This window comes from Ornithorhynchus anatinus, chromosome X2 (assembly GCF_004115215.2).
Source record: "Ornithorhynchus anatinus isolate Pmale09 chromosome X2, mOrnAna1.pri.v4, whole genome shotgun sequence".
Classification (NCBI taxonomy): domain Eukaryota; kingdom Metazoa; phylum Chordata; class Mammalia; order Monotremata; family Ornithorhynchidae; genus Ornithorhynchus; species Ornithorhynchus anatinus.
This window is the reverse complement of record NC_041750.1, coordinates 24,389,560-24,409,440: the sequence shown is the minus strand read 5'-3', so window position 1 is coordinate 24,409,440 and position 19,881 is coordinate 24,389,560. Positions and strand designations below refer to the sequence as shown.

The 19,881-nt window shown below is 53.5% G+C and overlaps 1 protein-coding gene across 2 annotated transcripts in view; it reads right to left on the bottom strand.

Annotated features, from left to right (window-relative positions):
- Window positions 1-19,881, bottom strand: part of JARID2 (jumonji and AT-rich interaction domain containing 2) — a 209,515-nt gene that overhangs the window by 46,095 nt on the left and 143,539 nt on the right. For both annotated transcript variants that reach the window (XM_029052933.2, XM_029052934.2), the window contains one exon: window positions 1,395-1,564. In XM_029052933.2, coding sequence (XP_028908766.1) covers window positions 1,395-1,564 — 170 coding nt within the window. The remainder of the gene's footprint in view (window positions 1-1,394; window positions 1,565-19,881) is intronic.

Here is a 19,881-nt window from a genome sequence, read left to right as displayed (position 1 = left end):
TTCACCAGATCCCCGCCAAGACTCCCTCCACCTCTCTACGGGGAGTCACTTTCTCCCCTTGTTTGAAGAAGAGACATGCCAGGTCCCCACCCAAGGTCCAAGGGCGAGCCAAAGAGACGGAAGGGATGGGGTGGGACTCCGGCGGGCCCTTCGGTGACTCCCTGAGCTCTTCCCTCTGGCAGCCCAGGGATGGGAAAGTGTGTTGAATTTGAGAGGGTAGAGGGAGAGTAACCCCAGTGCTGTTCTACGGCGATCAGAACAGTCTTTTAGCCCTGGCTGCTGAGAGTGTGCACACTGTGTGTCTGTGTGCACCTTGGCGCTCACTCTAGATCTTCCACTGAGTGTGTACGTGTCGGGGGGTGATTTCTGGGTCTCCCTTCCCAGCTCAACTTGAGCTCAAAACGCCACCACGGAGCCTGGTCTGATTCCCGACTGGTGACATCGGCAGGCCCGTCCTGTCTGACGGTCAGAGGAGTGACTGCCCAGGATTGCCAGAGACAGAGGCAAAGACGGGATCCAGAAAACGCGGACAGTCTGGGACGGCCCCTGGGCTGGGAAAGGCACTAGCATTTTCAGGCATTGGTTGTCTACTTCCCAGGGCTAAATGCCCATCTCAGAAGAGACAATTCCCTTGAGCTCTGCTGGGGAATGCTCTACAAGAGGCCCATTCCCAATCTTCCCCCTCACCACATGCCAAAGGCACAAATCTCTGAACATACTCACACCCCCTCAGGACACTTTGCCTTTCCTTCTCCAGCTGAAGAGACAACACCACTTCCCCTGCCAGAGAAGGTCGCTACCACAGTCCTTCTGACCTGAAAGCCAGTAAGAAGGCCATCCAAGAGCTTATGCCTTGAAGGGAAAAGGGCCCACCAAGGTCCAGGGCACCCCGAAACCCCAAGCAAAATCAGGGCGGGGGCACGGCGGTCTCTCAGAAGCTAACGAACCAGCAGCCAAGAAGATCGTGGGAAATGTCATCAAGCACCCTCAGAGCTCACCCTCACCCCTTATCGGAGTGGGAGGAGCCGCCGATACCCGCCCTTAACTCTCTGGGTTTGACTTCTATGCCGGTTTAAGGCCTAAAGTCTCAGCTGGCCATAGAGGGGTGGACCATCGGGACCTTCAACAGCGATGACCCAGGAATTACGGAATTGCATGTGGGGACAAGGCAGGAGGACAGAGAGAGAGATGAGAAGAGCTGGTCGGGGTGTCCAGAGCTGAGGCGAAAGAGAGCCCGTCTGCTCTCATCTTGCCTTGCTTCACACCACCTCGTCTGACCAGCCTAGGAGCCGAGAGCCATTGGCACTAAAGAACGAGATGCCACGAGGGGGGCCAGTGCTAATTTCCGACTGTCCCGATCCCTTCCCGCACCCGGTCCGATCCCGAGTTCCTACCTCGGAGGCAGAGAAACGTAAGGAAATCCTCGGTCTTGGGCTTCCTTTTAGAGAGGTCGGAAATCTGAGTAGCTGGAGGGGGTAGCAATGGTTCCACGATCTTCACCGGAGTTGTGCTGGGGCTGTTTGGCTGGGACTGGGCAAACTTCCTTTGTGCTTGCAGCCGGGGCCTGAGAAAACAACAGGAAAAAAAAAGATCACAACCACATTGAGCAGAGCTCGGAGAACACAAAAGCACACACGGTCATTTAGCTATAAAACCGGGGAGCCGAGGTGCGGAATAAAGACTCCATTCTGCACGAGTCCATCTCCTTCCTACGAGTGGTCCCCGTCGAGGATGCTGCTGCATTGTGCTCTCCCAAGCACTTTTTATAGTGCTCTGCACACATTAAGCGCTCAATTAAAACAACTGCCTGACTGACTGCTTTCGGGACACCTGAGCCTGCGTTTTGATGTTTAAGAGTGCTGGTTAGCCCCGTGTCCTTCCCGGGAGGAAGAAAGGGCGTTGGAGGGGGTCGGCTGCCATGAAGGTTTAGAACAACCGTAAACTCGCTGTGGGCAGGGAAAGTCCCCTTATTGCTATACTGTACTCTAAGCGCTTAGTACAGTGTTCTGCACACAGTAAATACTCAATAGATACAATTGAATGAATTCTGAGCTGTTGAAGGGGTCCACCCCTATGGGACTTGTGGGTTTTTTACTCTGCCAGGGTAATGTCTAAGTGAACAGCCTACAAGAAACATGAAGCTATATTTTCAGATCCTCATGCTATCACACCGAAATTCTTCTCTCTCTATAAAGAGTGCCTTTTCTGCAGGGTGAGGTCTTAAGTGAGAAGTAGCATGGTCTAGCGGAAAAAGCCCAGGCCTCGGAGTCAGAGGATGTGGGTTCTAATCCCAGCTCCGCTATCTGGCTGTTGTGTGTCCCTAGGCAAACTACTTAACTTTTCTTTGCTTCAGTTACCTCATCTGTAAACTGGGGATTAAGACTCGGACCCCCATGTGGGACAGGGACTATGTCTGACCTGATTATCTACTACTGACCCTGGAGCTCAGTACAACGTTTGGCACACAGAAAGCGCTTAACCAAAACCATCATAATTTTATTATTATTACCCCAGGACCACTAGGAGACAGATCATCAGAGAGGGAAAATATGAGTGAAAGAAAACAAACAGGCTCACTACTAAGGCTCTCCCAAGCTTCCTCTGGCTAAGGGGTCCCAGCCTGGGAAGGGATAAGAGTAACCGTGTGGAAAGGGGCCAGAGGTTGAGGCCGTACACACTGCTTCCGAAAGAACGGGTGGGAGGGCATTCTCGGCCAGACGCCAGAGGGTGGGCCTCTTTTCCCAAAGATTCCTCAGTCTCCTTCCCTCCACCGTTGACCTCCATCCCAGAACTTCACACTGAGGGGTCACAGGAGGAGCCCAAACAACCCCATAAAAAAGAGGGAGCCGAAGACCCGAAGGATTAGCTAAGCAGCGGCGGCACGCGGCTTCCGGTCGTCGGCTTCGACTCGGGTCTCCCGGCCTCTCCAGAGGCGCTTTTCCTATCGTCCTTCCTCCGCATCCCGCCGGAAGGCTGGAGCCGGTGGACGAGGTGCACTTGAAAGCCGGGATCCTGGGCTCGCCGAAGCGCCACGCAGCTGGGCCCTTGTGGAGGGGCGTGGACTTCAAAGCACCGTTTTATTAACTTAATTTTCCGATATTAAAAACTTAAGCTGGTAAATCCAATTATTTCGATTACCGACCAATTCTAAACAAAGGCGGCGGAATGGGTGGGAGGGAGAGCTCTGTTCATTCAAAAACAAGACACTTTGTGTCTGGCAAATGCAAAATGACCGGCGTGGTTGCACTCTTTGTATGATAAGGGAGCAAACCGGGAAGGTTTGCCAAGATCCTGAAAGGCCTATTCAAAAACATTCCCTGTGTTTCCATCCCCAAAATAATTACCCACTCTACTCTGCCCCTAAACAGACGCACTGCCGATCTGGCAACTTCTCAGAAGAACGTGTTCGAGTGAGCGGGGTGGCCACGGGGGCTGGAGGGGGAACTCGTGCGTTGGGGAGGGGCCGCTTTCACCTCCCCACAAACCGGGCTGGAGGCCGCTGAAGCCACAAGGAACACAAATACCCCTGTGACAGGATGGACACACACACAAAATGAAATTAAACTCTTTCCAGGAAGGAATATGGCAGCGAAGAAAGGCTTATCCACCCTCTCGGGCTTTCTACCGAGCGGGCAGGCAGAGGAGGGGGCTTCTAGGCTCTGGGGGTGGGCAGCCAGCTCCGGGGGCTACGTCCCGCACTGACATCTGTCCTCCTTAACAGGGAAGACTCCTCTCCGAGGACCGCTTGGCAGTGATCTTTCCGTTCCAATGAGGAGTCCAAAAATCTACTGTCCACGGCAAGTTAACTTTAAAATCCTACTGATGCCGAAACAAAAACTGTTAACCTACACTGCCCAAGAGAGACAGGGAAGGGAGGTGAGAGAGTGAGGGGGAGAAAGAGGAGCGAGAGTGGGAGGGGAGGAGGGGGGGAGCAAAGGGCAAAGGGAGGGTGATCATTATATAAAAGTTTGTGATGAAAAGTGGGGAAAAGTCCAGGCCAATTACCTCAGTGAACTGAGCATCTGTCCCCACACAGCCCAGGTCGCTGGGAATTGATGTGTTTACTTCACTCCCCCGGCTTGCTATTCCGAGATCAATAAAATGTGTAACCTGTTCTCTTTCAGGCACTGGAAAAGAACTTCGCCCAGGCCAACCAGACATTCCCCAAAACAAGTCTGGCCCACAGGCTCGCTCGACCAGAACAGCCGAGAGGGTGGTCCCAGACGGCCCACCCGACAACCGACCGGTCTGACCGGCCCCTCGGTCGGCCTTACGACTCCCTGGGAGCAGTTGAACCCGGGCGATCAAAACGGGGCACACCCAAATCCTTTCAACGTGCCTGGTTTCCCACCGGCAGCCTCGAACCCAAGACAGACCCTGGGACTCTAGGGCACACCTGGCCCTGGCTAGTGAAAATAATAATTGTGGAACTTGTTAGATGCTTCTAAGCACTGGAATAGGCGTAAGATAATCAAGTTGGACACAGTCCCCGTCCCGAATAGGGATCACAATCTGCATCCCCATTTTACAGAAGAGGGAACTGAGGCACAAAGAAGCGAAGCGCCTCGTCTGAGGTCGCACGACAGACAAGTGGAGGAGCCGAGGTTAGAACCCGGGTTCTTCTGACTCCCGGGTCTGTGCTCTCTCCACTAGGCCACGCTGCTTCTCTTAGTAATAATGGTAGTAACTGGAGGACAGGGATGAGCGCTCCCCAAACCCCCCGGGAGCCGGTGGGGAAACCTCCCAATCACAAGTTAGCGCCGATTGCCGAAGGGGGCTAAATATTAATAGGCGCTTGTTGGAAGCTGGATCGATAATGACACCTGGCCCTGGCTTCGCCCACTCCCCGCCCTGGCCTGACGGAGCCAGAAATGCCGGACCAGAGTTCAGTGCCCGGCCACCAGGCCCACCCTCCGGGGGTCAATCGTATTAAACTGCCCAGCTCAATGCCCACTCGGTGTCCGGTAGCTATGCCCGCCCTCTGGGGGTCACTCGGCTCTGAAACAAAGAGCTCAGTGCCCGGGCGGTACCCGGCCACCGTGCCCGTCCTCTAAGGGTCAGTCGACATCAAACCGCAGAGCTCACCACTAGGCTCTCCGCCCAGGCCAGTCCTGGACCTCAGCAGGCTGTGGCCAGAGGGTCGGCGAGGAGGGAGGGAGGAGCCCCAAGGCACAGGAGCGCAGGCAGGGGGCACATCCGCTCCCGTACGAACGACGGACAGCCTCATAAGGAGCTTCCCAGATGAGCGCCCGGAGCCGAGGACCGGAAACCCGACGGCCCGACGGCCCCGGGGAAGCCGGGACGGCCCCTCGAGTTCCGTCCCCGGGCCTTTCTCCTACCTTCCCCCGAATTCGGAGAGAGGCGCCGGGCTGGTGGGGAGGGGGACCATCTCCCCTAGCCCCGGGCCTCGTGTCCGCCACCTTCCTTCACTTCACCCGAGCTCGGTTTCCATCTGGGCCGGGCCTCTCCGGATGGGGGCGGCGGGACCATTCCCCCTCGGGCTCGGGAACCTTTATTTCCCCAACGCACAGAGATCTGGTTTGTTTTAAAAGTCCAAAGAGCCCGATCTGCTGAAAATAGAAGCCAGGTGGCCGGCCTCCGCCTTCAATCCCGGCAGCCCGGTGCCGTGGGCCGCCCGCGGCATCAGATGGCAGTAGAGAGCCGCGGACGGGCCGGCGGACGAGGCCGGGGCCTGTGCATTGGGGGAGAGGATGGAGGGGGGGAGAGGATGGGGGGGGGGGGGGGAGAGGATGGAGGCGGGGAGCCACCCCCTCCCTACAGAGTCCCGCTCTCACCCCCTAGAGAGAAAGAGAAAGAGACTTCTTTTTCCTGGATATTTTAGCACTCGTCGATGTGCCCGGGTGGAGAGATTAGAGAAGGCACTGCCCTCCACGAGGGAGAAACAGGAGGGAAGCAGATGGCCCTTTTCCTTGAGCGTTTTGATCTGATGTCCCGATTGGTCTTTTAGGAATGTAAATAGATCCCCTTTCCTGGGCAGGACAGGGGCTCAGAAAGGATCCCCGTCCTTTAACACTGGATGTGGGGGGAGAGGAGTACCGAGAGAGTCCAGGCTGGGGTAGCATTAAGGCTGCAAACCCCTTCCCACCCCCTCCCCCAAATGAAAGAAAACACACACACACACACACACACACACACACTCTTTGGAAACTGCTCTCTTTGAAGATACTTCGGTGGGGTTGGCAGAAAGCCTAATTTGCTGGGGTTCTTCTCCTTGTGGGCCAGTGGCCTTTTTCCATTTTCCAGTGTGCAAATCTGGTCCCACTAGGCCAGTGGTTTTCCTCAAAGTTTTTGGCAACGCAAGAAAATTGGGCAGCCCACCCACATCTCCGGCCCCAGAAACTTGGCTTCCTCCTCCCGCTCCTTCCGCTCGCCCTCTTCCCTGGACTGGTCAGCTCCCTCCTGCCCGAGGGGGGGGTGAAAAAAAAAAGGCTCCGGGCCCTCAGAGGGAAGAAAGAGGTTGGTGGCGGAGAGACGGAGAGACATGAGACCCATCCTCAAGGAGTGGGAGGGCGGACGTGAGTGACAGAGATGAGATGGAATGGGGCGGTGAGGGAAGCAGCACTGCCTAGTGGGTACTGCCCGAGCCTTGAAGTCTAAAGGACCTGGGTTCTAATTCTGGTTTTGTTGCTTGTCTGTTATGTGACCTTGGGTGAGTCACTTCACTTCTCTGTGCATCAGAGTTACCTCATCGGTAAAATGGGGATTAACACTGTGAGCCCGACATGGGACGTCGACTGTGTCCAACCTCGTGAGCTTGGATCTATCCCAGCGCTTAGTACAGTACCTGGCACATAATAAGCACTTAACAGATACCATTTTTAAAAAAGGCTATTGATAAGAAACACTGTTCTAATAAACATATGACACCGATTTATCAGTTATTCCCCCTGATGCCCTTCCCCCGGTCTCCCTCTACACTAATAGTAATAAAAATAACAATAATAATAACGATAATATGTAGTTTTCCGTGCTTACTCTATGCCGAGGAGCGTTCTAAGCACTGGGGTAGATACAAGATAATTGGATTGGATCTACTTTACAGATTAGGAAACCAAGGCCCAGAGAGGGTAAATGACTTGCCCCAAGTCACACAGCAGGCAAGTGGCGGAGCCAGGGCTACAGCTCACGTCTTCCCACTCCCAGTCCTGAACTCTTTCCACCAACAGGGAGGCCCAATGCCTCCCTACTGCAAGTGAGAGGTGGGATTTATAGCATAGAGAAAAGCAATGTTGGGGCACTGAACAAGCAGGCGGTGGGAGGGAAGAATACGTAAAGAAGTAAAACCAGGGGCGAACGGAGAGACGACAGGAGCCCCCAAGATGGGAGAGATAGGGTCAATCTGCTGTGGATTGTTTGAGATGGGCTGCCCGATCTGCGCATCTAATCAGGAATGAGAAAGTCTCAACGTGGTGGGTTTCTGGTCTGTCAGATCTTGGAATCCTATCACCAACCCTCCCCTAAGGTCTCTCCATCGATCAGTGGTAGCTGTTGAGCACTTATTGGGTGCAGAGCACTGTACCAAGCATTTGGAAGGGTTCGACACAAGAGAGTTGGTAGTCACCAACCCTAACCTTAAGTCTCTGCCCCCTCATTTTGCCCCTGCCCTCAGAAGAAGTGGTGGGCCCCTCCGCTCCACAGAGGAAAAGGGGCGGAAGAGAAATCTGGGCGGTGGTGATGAGGTGCCAAAAAATGAGCTCAAACTGGTTATCTCGGATTAACTCCCCCAACTCTGCAAGCCCTCAGACCTCACCCCCGGCTCCCCCGGCCGCCGCCCTCGCTTGGGAACCACTGGAGTAGCCCGGTGTCGCTCAACTCCGTGAGCCCGAGTGGCAGGTGGGAAATCTGGAAAAGTGGGAAATAGCTGGGATGGGCTTGGAACGGGAAAGGGAGAAGAATACCAACTGTTCTGTATTGGACTCTCCCAAGAATTCAGGGCAGTGTTCTGCACACGGTAAGTGTTTCATACATAAGATCGACTGATTGACTGAACGCCTGGCACATGTCGGCTCACTGCCTGGGGCCCAATTCCCTGAGGCCATCTTCTTGGCCTCCTGCTGACCGGCCTCCTCTCAGCCTCCATCCCTGAGGCTGTTGCCATCGCAGTGACAGGAAGGGATAGTGCCGGAGCCCGCGGAAAGATCGAGACCCCGGAGGGTCAGAGACAGGGCCGCCCAACACGCATTCTGTCTTCGTTCCCCCGGCAAACAGCTGCACCTCCCTTCCCCTCTCCCACCTCTGCCCCTAACCTCACGCTCTTCCCCTGACCTGCAACTCCCTCCTTCCCGACATCAGACAGGCCCCCGGCTGGGTGCACATAATAATAATGACAATAATGACAATAATAGTGACAGGAACCAGAGTATGGAAGCGGGGAGTAAAAATCTGTGGGCACCGCGACTACAGTGCCACTTGACTAGAAGGAATCGTCCTCACTGGCTTAGGACAGTGAGGCCAAATTGCAGGTCAAGGGAGTCGGCGTGGCCGGGTGAAGAGAACACGAGGCTAGAAGCCAGGAGACCTCACTTCTATACCCAGCTCTGCCACTGGCCTGCTGTTGGGACAGCGGGCAAGTCACTGAACCTCTCTGGGACTCAGCTTCCTCTGGCCCCCAAACCACTGCTTTTTTCCACTAGGCCCTTTGCTTAACTTAATAATACTAAGAGTAATAACAATAATAATACATAATTGTCTTTATTAAATGCTTACTATGTGTCAAACACTTGGGTGGAAACAAGATTATCAAGGTCAGACAGAGTGCCTGACCTGCATGGGGCTCACAGTTTAAGTAGCAGGGAGAACAGGCTTTGCTCTCCACTTCAAAGATGAAGAGACCCACAAGTGAAGTGACTCGCCCGAGGTCAAACATCAGGCAGGTGGCAGAGCCGGGATTAGAACCCAGGTCCTCTGACTCCCAGGCCTCTGCCCTTTCCACTAGGCCACACTGTTTACTATTTGAACTCCTCCCAAAGATGACTTTTCACCGCTACCCCAGAATCAGGAGTGGGCTTGACCACCCGTGGTCTCCATGGATGGAAAGAATCAGTCGTATTTATTGAGCGCTTACTGTGCGCAGAGCACTAAGCGCTTGGGAAAGTACAGTGTAATGATAGACAGACACATTCCCCATCCAAAAGTCTCCCACCCGACCTGCCCCTGTGACAACAGCTTCCATGTCTCCTCCTTCCTGGGGACCTGCCCAATTTGACTGGGCTCATGACCCTGAACCTAAGGTCACCAGGACTTCTGCTTGGGTTCCTGACCCCGTTGTTTAGTTCCAGCTCTCCAACGCCCTGTATTCTGGGAACTCACTTTTGTGGTCATTCACCGTCACACGATAACAACAAGAATAGTCCAGGTAAACCACACGCGTGCAGGGGCTCACATTTCAATCTCTTAGATGTGGCCCACTGCGCTTTAGACCACGGGGCCCTGCCTCTTCCTGCACACATTTCCAGGCTGAGGAAAATTCTGCCATTTTCAGCACACCGCCTCAGCGGTTGGGTAGATAATGCAGAATGAAACCCACCTTTCTATCTTTCTGCCCCTATTTACCCTTTTCCCATCGTGTGTTTTGCCCGGAGACGGACTTAATATTCCCCGCGAAGTTGCAACTTAGCAGACACAAACACACACAACCCTCAACCCCCAAAGCCTCTCGTGCCCCTCAGGGTAAACAGTCTGCGCTTTAGCGACTCTCAGACAGGTTGAAAGACTTCCTGTTCAATTAAGTCCTTCATTAATCCCTACTGTTGGAGAACATTTTCCCCATCCGCGGGCAGGAAGTGATGAAGCCACAAGGTCATTCTGCTTCGGGGCAGCTTAACCCCTCCTGAAGGCTGTTTGTTGCACCATAAAGCGTTCCAGAAACCAGGGCTCCCTCTGCTCTCTCAACACCGGGGCCCTGCCAGCCTCACCGGCATCTGGCCAAATCCTGAGATGGGACCTTCTCCACAATCCGCCCCAAATCCAAAATGGCTTAAAGCAGGAGAGGCTTTAAAGGGAGGAAAGAGAGAGAAAGCAGACTCTACCTGTGAAGTGTTCTTTAAACTGACAAAACAGCGTAACCATCTATTATGCATAAAAGACCCATCAATCACGGGAACAATCTCACCATAGAAAATGACAAACAAAGTCTATCAACGAGGGACGCTACTGAAATGAGCAAAGAGGTTGGTGATATTTCTTAATATTCTGGTATCCGCTGGATTTCTTTTTTGGGAAGTCCTGGCGTTGTCCAGCAACCTGCTTCCTTCGCCTCACGGGGTATTTCCCCGTGGGTCTGAATCTGTGCTCAGAGTTCTTGCTGCCTTCCCCACTCGGTGCCTTGTTTCCCAGAAAAAAAAAAGGGGGGGGAACTACAACATCCCTTTCTTGGAAGCCGACTGGGTCGTCAAACGAATTTTTCAGTGTGCTGACGCCTCACTGCCGGCCCCACTGACCTTCAGAGGTTTCTGCTTTTTCAGAGCTCCAAGTTTGGGGAAGGCGTGGGGCGGGGAGGGAGGACAGGGGAGAGCGATTCTGAACACTCTTAGCAATCTATTTTCTCTCGGTGAACAGAGGTTATGACAAGGCTGGAAGTCCTAAGGACTAATCCTGGGTCTAATCCTGGCTCAGCCATATGTCTGCGGTGCGACCTTGGGCTAGCCACTTCACTTCTCTGTGCCTCAGTTACCTCATCTGTAAAAAGGGGATTAAGATGGTGAGCCCGATGTGGGGCAGGGACGTATATATTGAGCTTTTTTTCCTATGGTATTTGTTAAAAGCTTACTATGTGCCCCGCACTTGCACTAAGCACTGGGTTAGATACAAATAGGGAGATCAAATAGGGAGAAAAGGGAGTGGGAGAAAAGGAAATGAGGGCTTATTCAGGGAAGGCCTCTTGGAGGAAATGTGCCTTCCATAAGGTTTTGAAGTGGGGGAGAGTAATCGTCTGCTGGATATGAAAAGGGAGGGCATTTCAGGCCAGGGGCAGGTCGAGGATGAGAGGTTGGTGGTGAGATAGGCGAGATTAAGGTACGGTGAGTACGTTGGCATTAGAGGAGTGCCTGGCACACAGTAAGCGCTTAACAAATACCATTAAAAAAGAAAGAAAGAAAAAGACTGAAGCTGCCCTGTCTAGCAGCCAGCTCGGGTGCAGGGGGCCGCTGACGTTCCTGCAACACCCCCGACTGTGGCTTCTGGCCTACGGGCACTGTGCGCTCAAAATCACGGGTGACGGGCACCAGGAGGGGTCTCTGACACGCTTCCGTATGCTAGGTCTCTTCGTCTCCGCTAGCCTCAACATGTCCCAAACGTTCACCGAGATCAAAGAGGCATCCATCTTCAGATGTGTCAATAGGTTGCCAAAGCCCACGCCCAACCCTGTCACGGATCAGCCCGCGAAGGTTCTCCCCCCGTGGCCGTTCGCTCATCCATCAGGGAGGGGAGAGAAGCAGCAGCCCCCTTGGGAGCCCACGAGTGTTCCCCCTGAAAAGGAAATAATGGAAAACCCGAGCTACACCTACCACCTCTCCCTCTACCATCTCCCTCCCCGACTTAGACTGGGACACAGAATAAGGTCCGTGTCTGACCTGATTATCTGGAATCTGCCCCAGTGCTCAGTACAGTGTTTGGCACATAGCAAGCACTGAAATACCACTACTATGGTTATTGTTGTTGCTATTATTACCATGCCAAATACATATCTTCACTTCAGTGCATGAGATGAAGCATACATACACACATCTCTCTCCTCCCCGTCTCACTGCTGAGACAATAATCTTGTGAATAGGCTGACATTGGAAAGTTCCTACCTTTGGCAGAACTTTTAGAAGCTTCTTCAACAAGTATTTTTTGGTTATTTTGGCCTATGAAACACGTGGGCCACCACACAGACCAAGATGGAAACACTCGCAGGCTTGAGGTGAAACAGAACCATGAAACTGTGCAGAGGGGATAAGAAAAACGTCCAACTCCCAAACCTCACCCCTCACAACACCTCAGGCAGGAGAAAAATCTGACAGGAAGAGGCTGCCGCATGCAAGATTTGTAAACCGGCAGAAGGGTGTAAGCTGAGCACACCTCAGGGCAACAGACAACTCTGGAGAACTCTGTACGTTAGCCAAAGGGAAGATGGACGTGTACTGGCCACCCTGGCAACTGTTTACGACAGCAAAGGGCACTAATGCGAAACTGGGGACAGTGGGGAGTCTAAAATGGCTGACGCTCCTTTCGGCGACCCAAAATGACCAAGGAAGGGCGGGCTGCGGCACTGCAGCAGAGACACCAAATGGAGAGGTGGGAGAGGGGAAGAGGGGCCGATGGCAGGCCAGGGCGGCGGGACAGAATCCCACCAAATTTTCTAAGTTCACCCCTTGATGTGTCTATCCCGGCCCAGTCCCCACAGGAAAGTGGCAGGACTCGCGGTAAACCACCGTGCCCCACGGGGAGGGAGCCTCAGGGAAAGAAAAGAATGCCGCCCGCCATCCTGGAAAGTGATAGTTCAACTGAGTTTCTCTCGGTGGCCCTGAAGCGACTGCCAACGTTTTCTCCTCAGACTTGACTCGGACTGCCAGGGCCTCTCCTCAGTCACACTGCCCACCTCCGCTACGGCAACCAAATCTTGAAAAACCATGGCCGCAGAAAGGAAGCATGTGTGTTGGGGGTGGATTTCCCACTACCTCAGAAGCAACTGAGGCTTAAAGCCCTGTGCGTATCTGGACAAGTTCCACTGAGTGGGGAGGAGGGAGTTAGAGTGCTGTCGATCCCTGTGTCTACGCACTCAGGCTAGAAGAGAAGATGGGAAAGAGATAGAGAAAGTCCAATCGGATCATAAAGACTGGGATGGGTGCTGGATTACTGCTTGTTACCTGGGGAACGCTACTCTCGGATGCCAACAGGGAAATGAGAGAATTGAAAAAAGACATCATATGCTCTGACTTTCCTTCCTCGTGGCTCAGAACTGGGATCGGGGGCGAAGAGATCGTCGGTCTACCCAGCCTCCCGGATCACAGTCAACGAAGAAACCTTCAAGTCTTTCAGGTGAGCTTCGGCAGGGTGTCCTGGGCAACAGAAGAGGCTACCTTGCTTAGCTCCAGGAATCCACTGCATAGGGTGGTTTGAAAAGGCAAAGAGAAAAGAAGAAAAAAGTTCTCCCGGGGTCTAACTGGTGCTCGGCTGATGCCAGGGAAAATATTTTGTTTGTTGGGTGCCAGTTCCCTAGGTGAAACGTGGCAAGGGAGCAGCTAAAAGCAGGACCGTTTATACAAAGAGAGTGAGAGAGAAACTTGTGGGGCAGAGGGGAGGAAAGCCGTGATTTGTCTATAAATAACTTCAAAGAAATTACAAAGGAAGGAAAGAAATTATTCTGCCTCAGCACATGGCAGGGGAACCAGTTAAAGAAGGAGGAAAAAAAAATCTAGGCTAGATGCAGGGGGAAAAGCAGGCGCAGGAACATAATAATTATGGTATTTGTTAAATTCTTACTAAGTGCCAAGCACTATGCCGAGTGCTACAGTAGATACAAAAAAATCAAATTGGACACGATCCCTGGGCCACACAAATATAAGATAAGAAAGAACAGACATTGAATCTCCATTTTCTGATGAGGAAAACTTGCAGACTGTATGCTCCTTGTCTACCAATTATGTTGTATTGTACTCTTGACTCTATTTATTGCCATCGTTCTTGTCTGTCCGTCTCCCCCGATTAGACCGTAAGCCCGTCAAACGGCAGGGACTGTCTCTATCTGTTGCCGACTTGTTCATTCCAAGCGCTTAGTACAGCACATAGTAAGCGCTCAATAAATACTATTGAATGAATGAATGAATACTCTCCCAAGCTCTTAGTTCAGTCTCTGCACGCAGTCAGTGCTCAGTAAATACCACTGAGTGATGGAGGGAGTTGAGGCCCGGAGAAGACAAGCTACTTGCCCCAGGCCAACGAGCGGGAAGCGGGGAACGAATGGGTTGAAATCTAGATCAGGGCCCCGCTGACATCCAACTAGCACCAATCTCCACAGTCTGGGCAAGGCTCAACCACCTGGAGCCAGTTTCTAACCACGGCGGGGGTCCCCTACAGAACTCACCGCCCCCTCCCCCAGACTTTTTATAGAACAACCGCACATCTTGCAATGCATTTCCTTTTCTCCAAGCGCAGGTGTCCAGACACCATGAATGGGGTCTTACTTGGAGCAGTGATATTCGATCTGTACCTTCGGAGAGGCTGAATCTTACGGGCCGATAGGATCTAATGGGTGATGCAGTGACGGCATTTACTGAGTGACTCCTGAGAGTCGGGCTCTCTTCTAAGTGTTTGGGAAGTACGACGGCAGTGCTGAAGGAACTCCATTTCCCAGGACTCACATGGGTGGTGCCCAGAAGAGCTGGTTGAAACATTTTTCTTTCTTCTCACAAATGGATCCCCCACCTTCTGGCTCCCAGCAACGGCAGAGAACCCGTGTACGGTGGACCACTGGCCCCTTTACTCCTAAAGCGTTCCTTAGCAGGTGCACATTTAGGGAAGCCATTTTAAATGTCGGGAGCAGGAGGAGGGAATGGATCCGTTATACTGTATTCTCCCACGAGCTTAGTACAGTGCCCTGCACCCAATAAGCACTCGGTAAATATAACTGACACTAACAGCTTGGGCCTCTGAGGGTTTTTTCTGGGGAGACGTTGGGTTTAGACTCAGGACTCAGTTCCCAGGGCCTCAGCTTCTCACTCTCACCGCAGAAATGTTCACAAGGTCACTGAGGCCACACATATCAGGACCCGATTTTCTCCCCCTCTAGACTGCAGGCTTGTTGTGGTGAAGGAATGTGTGTATTTATTGGTATAGGGTACTCTCCCAAGTGCTTAGCACAGTGCTCTGCACACAGTAAGGCCTCAATAAATAGGACTAACCGGCTTCAGCTTCTACTTGGCTCTCCTCAAGCCTCGTGGCTCCGGAGCAGGGAGTGGGTCGGCCTGAGGGAGCTGAGCGCTTCACTGCCGATCTCTAATAATAATAATAACAATAGCAACAACGATAACAGCAATAATTCTTCTTCTTATTATGGTATTTGTTAAACACCTATGTGCCAGGTACTCTACTAAGCGCTGGGGTGGATATAAACAAATCGGGTTGGACACGGTTCCTATTCCACGAGGGGTTCATGTTCTCAATCCCCATTTCACAGATGAGTAACTGAGACCCCGAGAAGTGAAGTGACTTGCCCAAGGCCACAAAACAGACAAGTGGTGGAGTCAGGATTAGAACCCGTGACCTTCTGACCCTTAGGCCCGTGCTCTATCCACTGGGCCATGCCGCTTCCCTTCTCTCACCCTGCCCCTTCCCGGCTCTGGGCCATATCCAGTGGGTTCCCGGGTCGCCACAGCCTAAAATAAGTGGATGGGCAGAAGACGGACAGGACTCCGAGGGCCTAGCGGCGCTGGCCTGGCTCTCTCTACACCTCCCTCCCTTACAGACTGGGACCCCGTGCGGAACCGGGCCTGGGTCCGACCTGACTCACCTCGTCTCTGCCCCAAGCCTTCACTCAGCGCTCGGCACCTAGTCCAGGATTCATAAATGCCTATTTTTAACAGTTTAATTTTTACTATTTGAAAACTTCAGCAGATGGTGAGGTTCGGGGAAGGGGACTGGGGAAGGGGAAGGCACGCCGGCCACCATCTTCGATCTTCTCGCCCCCTTCCCTCTGCTCCTCCTCCTCTCCCGTCCCATCCCCTCAGCCCTGTACGCGTCCGCTCAACTGTATATATCTTCATTACCCTATTTATTTTGTTAATGAGATGTACATTACCTTGATTCTATTTATTTGCTATTGTTTTAATGAGATGTTCTTCCCCTCGATTCTATTTATCGCCATTGTTATTCTTGTCTGTCCGTCTCCCCCGATTAGACCGTAAGCCCGTCAAAGGGCAGGGACTGTATCTGTTACCGATTTGTACATTCCAAGTGCTTAGTACGGTGCTCTGCACGTAGTAAGAGCTCAATAAATACTACTGAATGAATGAATAAATTGTCCTCCCTCAACCTCGAGCCAGACTAGCACGACCATCACCCGAAGCGCTGGGTGCCTGCCGGGGGAGAGGTTTGCGGGCACTGAAGTCTAGCGTCAGTCCCCTCCTTCCTTCTCTCCCCCTCCCCTCTGGACACAAGCTGGGAGGGGCTTCGAGGGCAGTGGGCAGGAGCCGGTGCCTGTCCTCTCCCAGGGGGAAGGAGCCACTTTAAAGCGATGGAGAAAACCCACTGCCACCTTCTGTTTTTAGAAGTTTGAAACCAAGCCAGTGGGCCCGCAGATTCTCCCGCTGCATTCCAACGAGGAGGATTTCTATCCGGCCCCTGACCGCCCCATTTCCAGCGGTGCCCAAGCTGGACGGGATCGGAGCTGCCGTTAATTAAAAACCGGGGAGATTTTCGAGATTTGACCGCTTCTTGTCAACGATGAGAAAGGAACGAGGGAGGAAGGAGTCGGAATCGACACCGGTGACATAGAAGAGACAGACAGAAGCTCTGATTGCACGGGGAGGGGAGGACCTAGTGCCCGGCAGTTTCCACGGCAACCGTAAAGTACGCTAAGCCACATTTGCGAGGGAGGTGAGACGGGAGACGGCCGGGATGGGATCTCCGGGGGCCACGGAGGGCCGGTGGGGAGGGAACGGCCTGGGAGTGGTCCCACGACCTACCCCCCCGCCCCCCCCCGGTTTCCAGTCTTGTTTTAGACAAAGAGGAGCTGCGGAGTTGCAAGGTGGGTCTCCGGAACCCCCTCCGCCGGTTAGAGAGCAGCAGGAGAGAAAGGGACCTGGGGTTCTGAGTGGATTTTCCTGAAGAAGACGCCTCCAAATCCAGCTCGAGACAAACGACGACAACCAGGTCATTCTGATTTCTGCCCGTTCACCAGCTTGGCTTGCGGCTCACGCACGAACGAGTGCAGGCACACGTGCCCCCGTTATCTTGGGAAACTGAATTAAGGATTACATCACGTAGAACTGTCCAAAACAAGGCAGGGCCCCCAGCTTCTCCAACGCACTACGAGGCAGCAAGCGTTCACAGACAAACTGCAAATAAGTTAGTCTTCTCCCTCGTCGCCAGCCCCCGCCTCCATCACCTTTTGTGGTTGACTTGACGTAAACGTGACCCAAAAGGCAGCGTTCCTTCAGAACTCACGCTCCATTAGCTTCTTTCCCTTGGACATCACTTCTCCAAGTCCCCTGCTCCTCTCCTCCCCTTTCCTCTGAGCCTGGGGCTACGCACAGCTTCTCAGGGACCCGGTGGGTGGGAGATGGACTGTGGGTGGGAGATGGACGAAAGGAAGAGAGGGGGCGAGAGCCAGAGAGCGCAAACCCTGGCACACGGAGGAGAGGCCATTCCTCTGGGGAGCATCTGCGTGACTGTCACAGTGAGTGATGCCAACGCAGTGCAGTCCAATGCCCAAGGTGCAGGAAGACCGGGGTCTGCAGGGAGAAAAAGGAAAGCCGACAGGATCTCCGGCTCCCCCGAGAAGTTTTATCTCCGCTCCTTGCTAGACGGCTGAGCCCCGGCCATCTGAACACACACAGATAAACTGGGGAGTTTTCAAACATGAGGAAATACCACAATCACTTCAAAAACCCAGTCAGGGACAACCCGATTACGGCTGACACTTGTCTGCTGGGTGACCTCGCGCAAGTCGCTTCGCTTCTCTAGGCCTCGGTTACCTCATATATAAATGGGAATTAAAACTGTGAGCCCCATGTGGGACATGGACCGTGTTCAACCCGATTACCTTGTATTTACCCCAGCGCTTAGTACTGTGCCTGGCATATAGTAAGCACTTAAATACCATTTTTTAAAAAGTTCTTAAATTAGACTTTCCCGCCGAGCCTATAAAGTAGCTCTAGACGTGGCCTCCAAAAAGGCGGTACCGGCCTTTGGCCGGTGGCTCCTTTCCAACTTTAATTCTCCCCCGCTCTTGCTCCCCTCCTCCTCCCTCGGCACCCCCAAGCTTTTGGTGGGGGGTGGGAAGGAGGATTCGGTCCCAGTCAGCTATTCTGGCCAGCAACAGGCAGAGGGGAGCCCACGAAAGTGGCGGAGGAGGACGACAAGACTGGAGGCATAAACTCTAAGGGTATACTGCGAGTTTGTTGGCCAGTGTGCCTAATGGTGCCGATAAAATCCATGATGGGATGTATTAAGTGCCTGCTCTGTGCCCAGCACCGCACTAAGCGCTGAGGTCGATTTGAGATGGTCTGATTGAGCACAGAGCCTGTTCCGCTCACGGCTCACCATCTGAGAGAGAGAGAAGAACTGATCCTTGAATTCCCAGTTTACAGACCAAGAATCTGAGGCTCTGACTTCTCCAAAATGACCTAGCAGGCAAATGGCCTCCTGCCTCCCAGTCCCATGCTCTTTCCACTGGGCCACACTTCCTCCCATGACAGCCAGGCACCACAAATGACTAAAGATGTGTGCTTAATATTCTCCTCCTCCTCAGTGGACACCTACCAACAGCCTTCACCGCTGCGCATACACACACACACACACACATCACAATCACACACATTCATTCAACTCTTCACTTTCAGGCCTGTTGCAAAGAGCTTCCGTCCCGCTGAAATGAATCCCGCAGTCTTGGACTGGGATGTGAAAATCCTGAGTCAATATTACCGAGCCAGCTGAATCTCCCTCACACGGAAGCCGGGGCCTTCTCCATCCCCTTCCCTCCCTCCCTTCCCTCCCCCCCGGCAGAAAGGCAGGCGTCCGGCTATTAGCCCCCCGACTCTCTCCTTGCCCCGGGAGGAGAAAAGACAGGCGCTCGCTCGGGGCTGCTGTGTAAACACAAAGGACGGCTTTGAGGAGGGTGTTGCTGTGTGGGGATCCAAAGGGAGGGACTACCCACGGGCTCGCCCCACCTGCCCCCAGCCCTTCTGGTTGGGCCGGGCCCCGCGTGACCGCCTCCAGGCTCGGGGTGCGGCCCGCCCGTCTGCCCGCCCCGGCCATCCGGTATGCCGGTCATGTCCCACGCACTGCAGAGCCCATCTGCAGCGTCTCTCCCGCCCGCCCGCGTCTCAGGCAGCCTCCCGCGCGGCCGGGCCCGCCGGTCGGCAGAGGAGCCGAGGAGCACACGGGTTCTTCGGGGGACATCCCCGGGTAGGCTGGCTGACATCTCCGAGACCTGGCTCTCCTCCCGGGGTGGGTGGCCCCGAAAAGAGCAGAGTTTTCCTGGCTCCTTCCCCTCTCGTCATTCTTCCCCGAGACAAAAAAGCCAAGACCGGCCATGAAAAAGTGATCAATACGCCTTTGAGCCGTACGGGAGAAAGCGGATTATCTGAGCTAAATGGGAGCGGGTCTCGCTCGCATCGTGAAACAATATTAGATTTGGCTCTCTGCTCCAGGCAGGGGCCCAATCTTGTTTCATTTTCCCAGCTGCTGTCTTGGTGTTTTCCCCCTGACGATCTGGGCAAGTAGCAGTTGAGTTCACTGGTTTGAATTGGTATTTCTGAAGGGTGCCTTTTTTTTTTTAAATAGTACTTGTAAAGCGCTTACTATGTGCTAGGCACCGTTCTTAGCGCTGAGGTGGATATGATCAAATTGGGTTGTACACAGTCCCTGTCCCACCTGGGGCTCAGTGTCTCGATCCCCATTCTACACAAGGTAATTGAGGTGCAGAGAACTGAGGCGACTCGCTCGAGGTCCCACAGCGGGCAAGCGGCGGAGCTGGGATTAGAACCCAGGTTCTTCTGACTCCGAGGCCTGTGCTCTATCCTCTAGGCCACGCCGTTACCTCACGGGGACATTGGGAAGAAAAAGTCTGAAAGCGCTTTTGAAAAATAAGAGCCCTTTGTAAAATCAGGATAGTATCTGTCCTTCTGAATTGGTGGGAGAGGCAAAGTATTGGCCCAG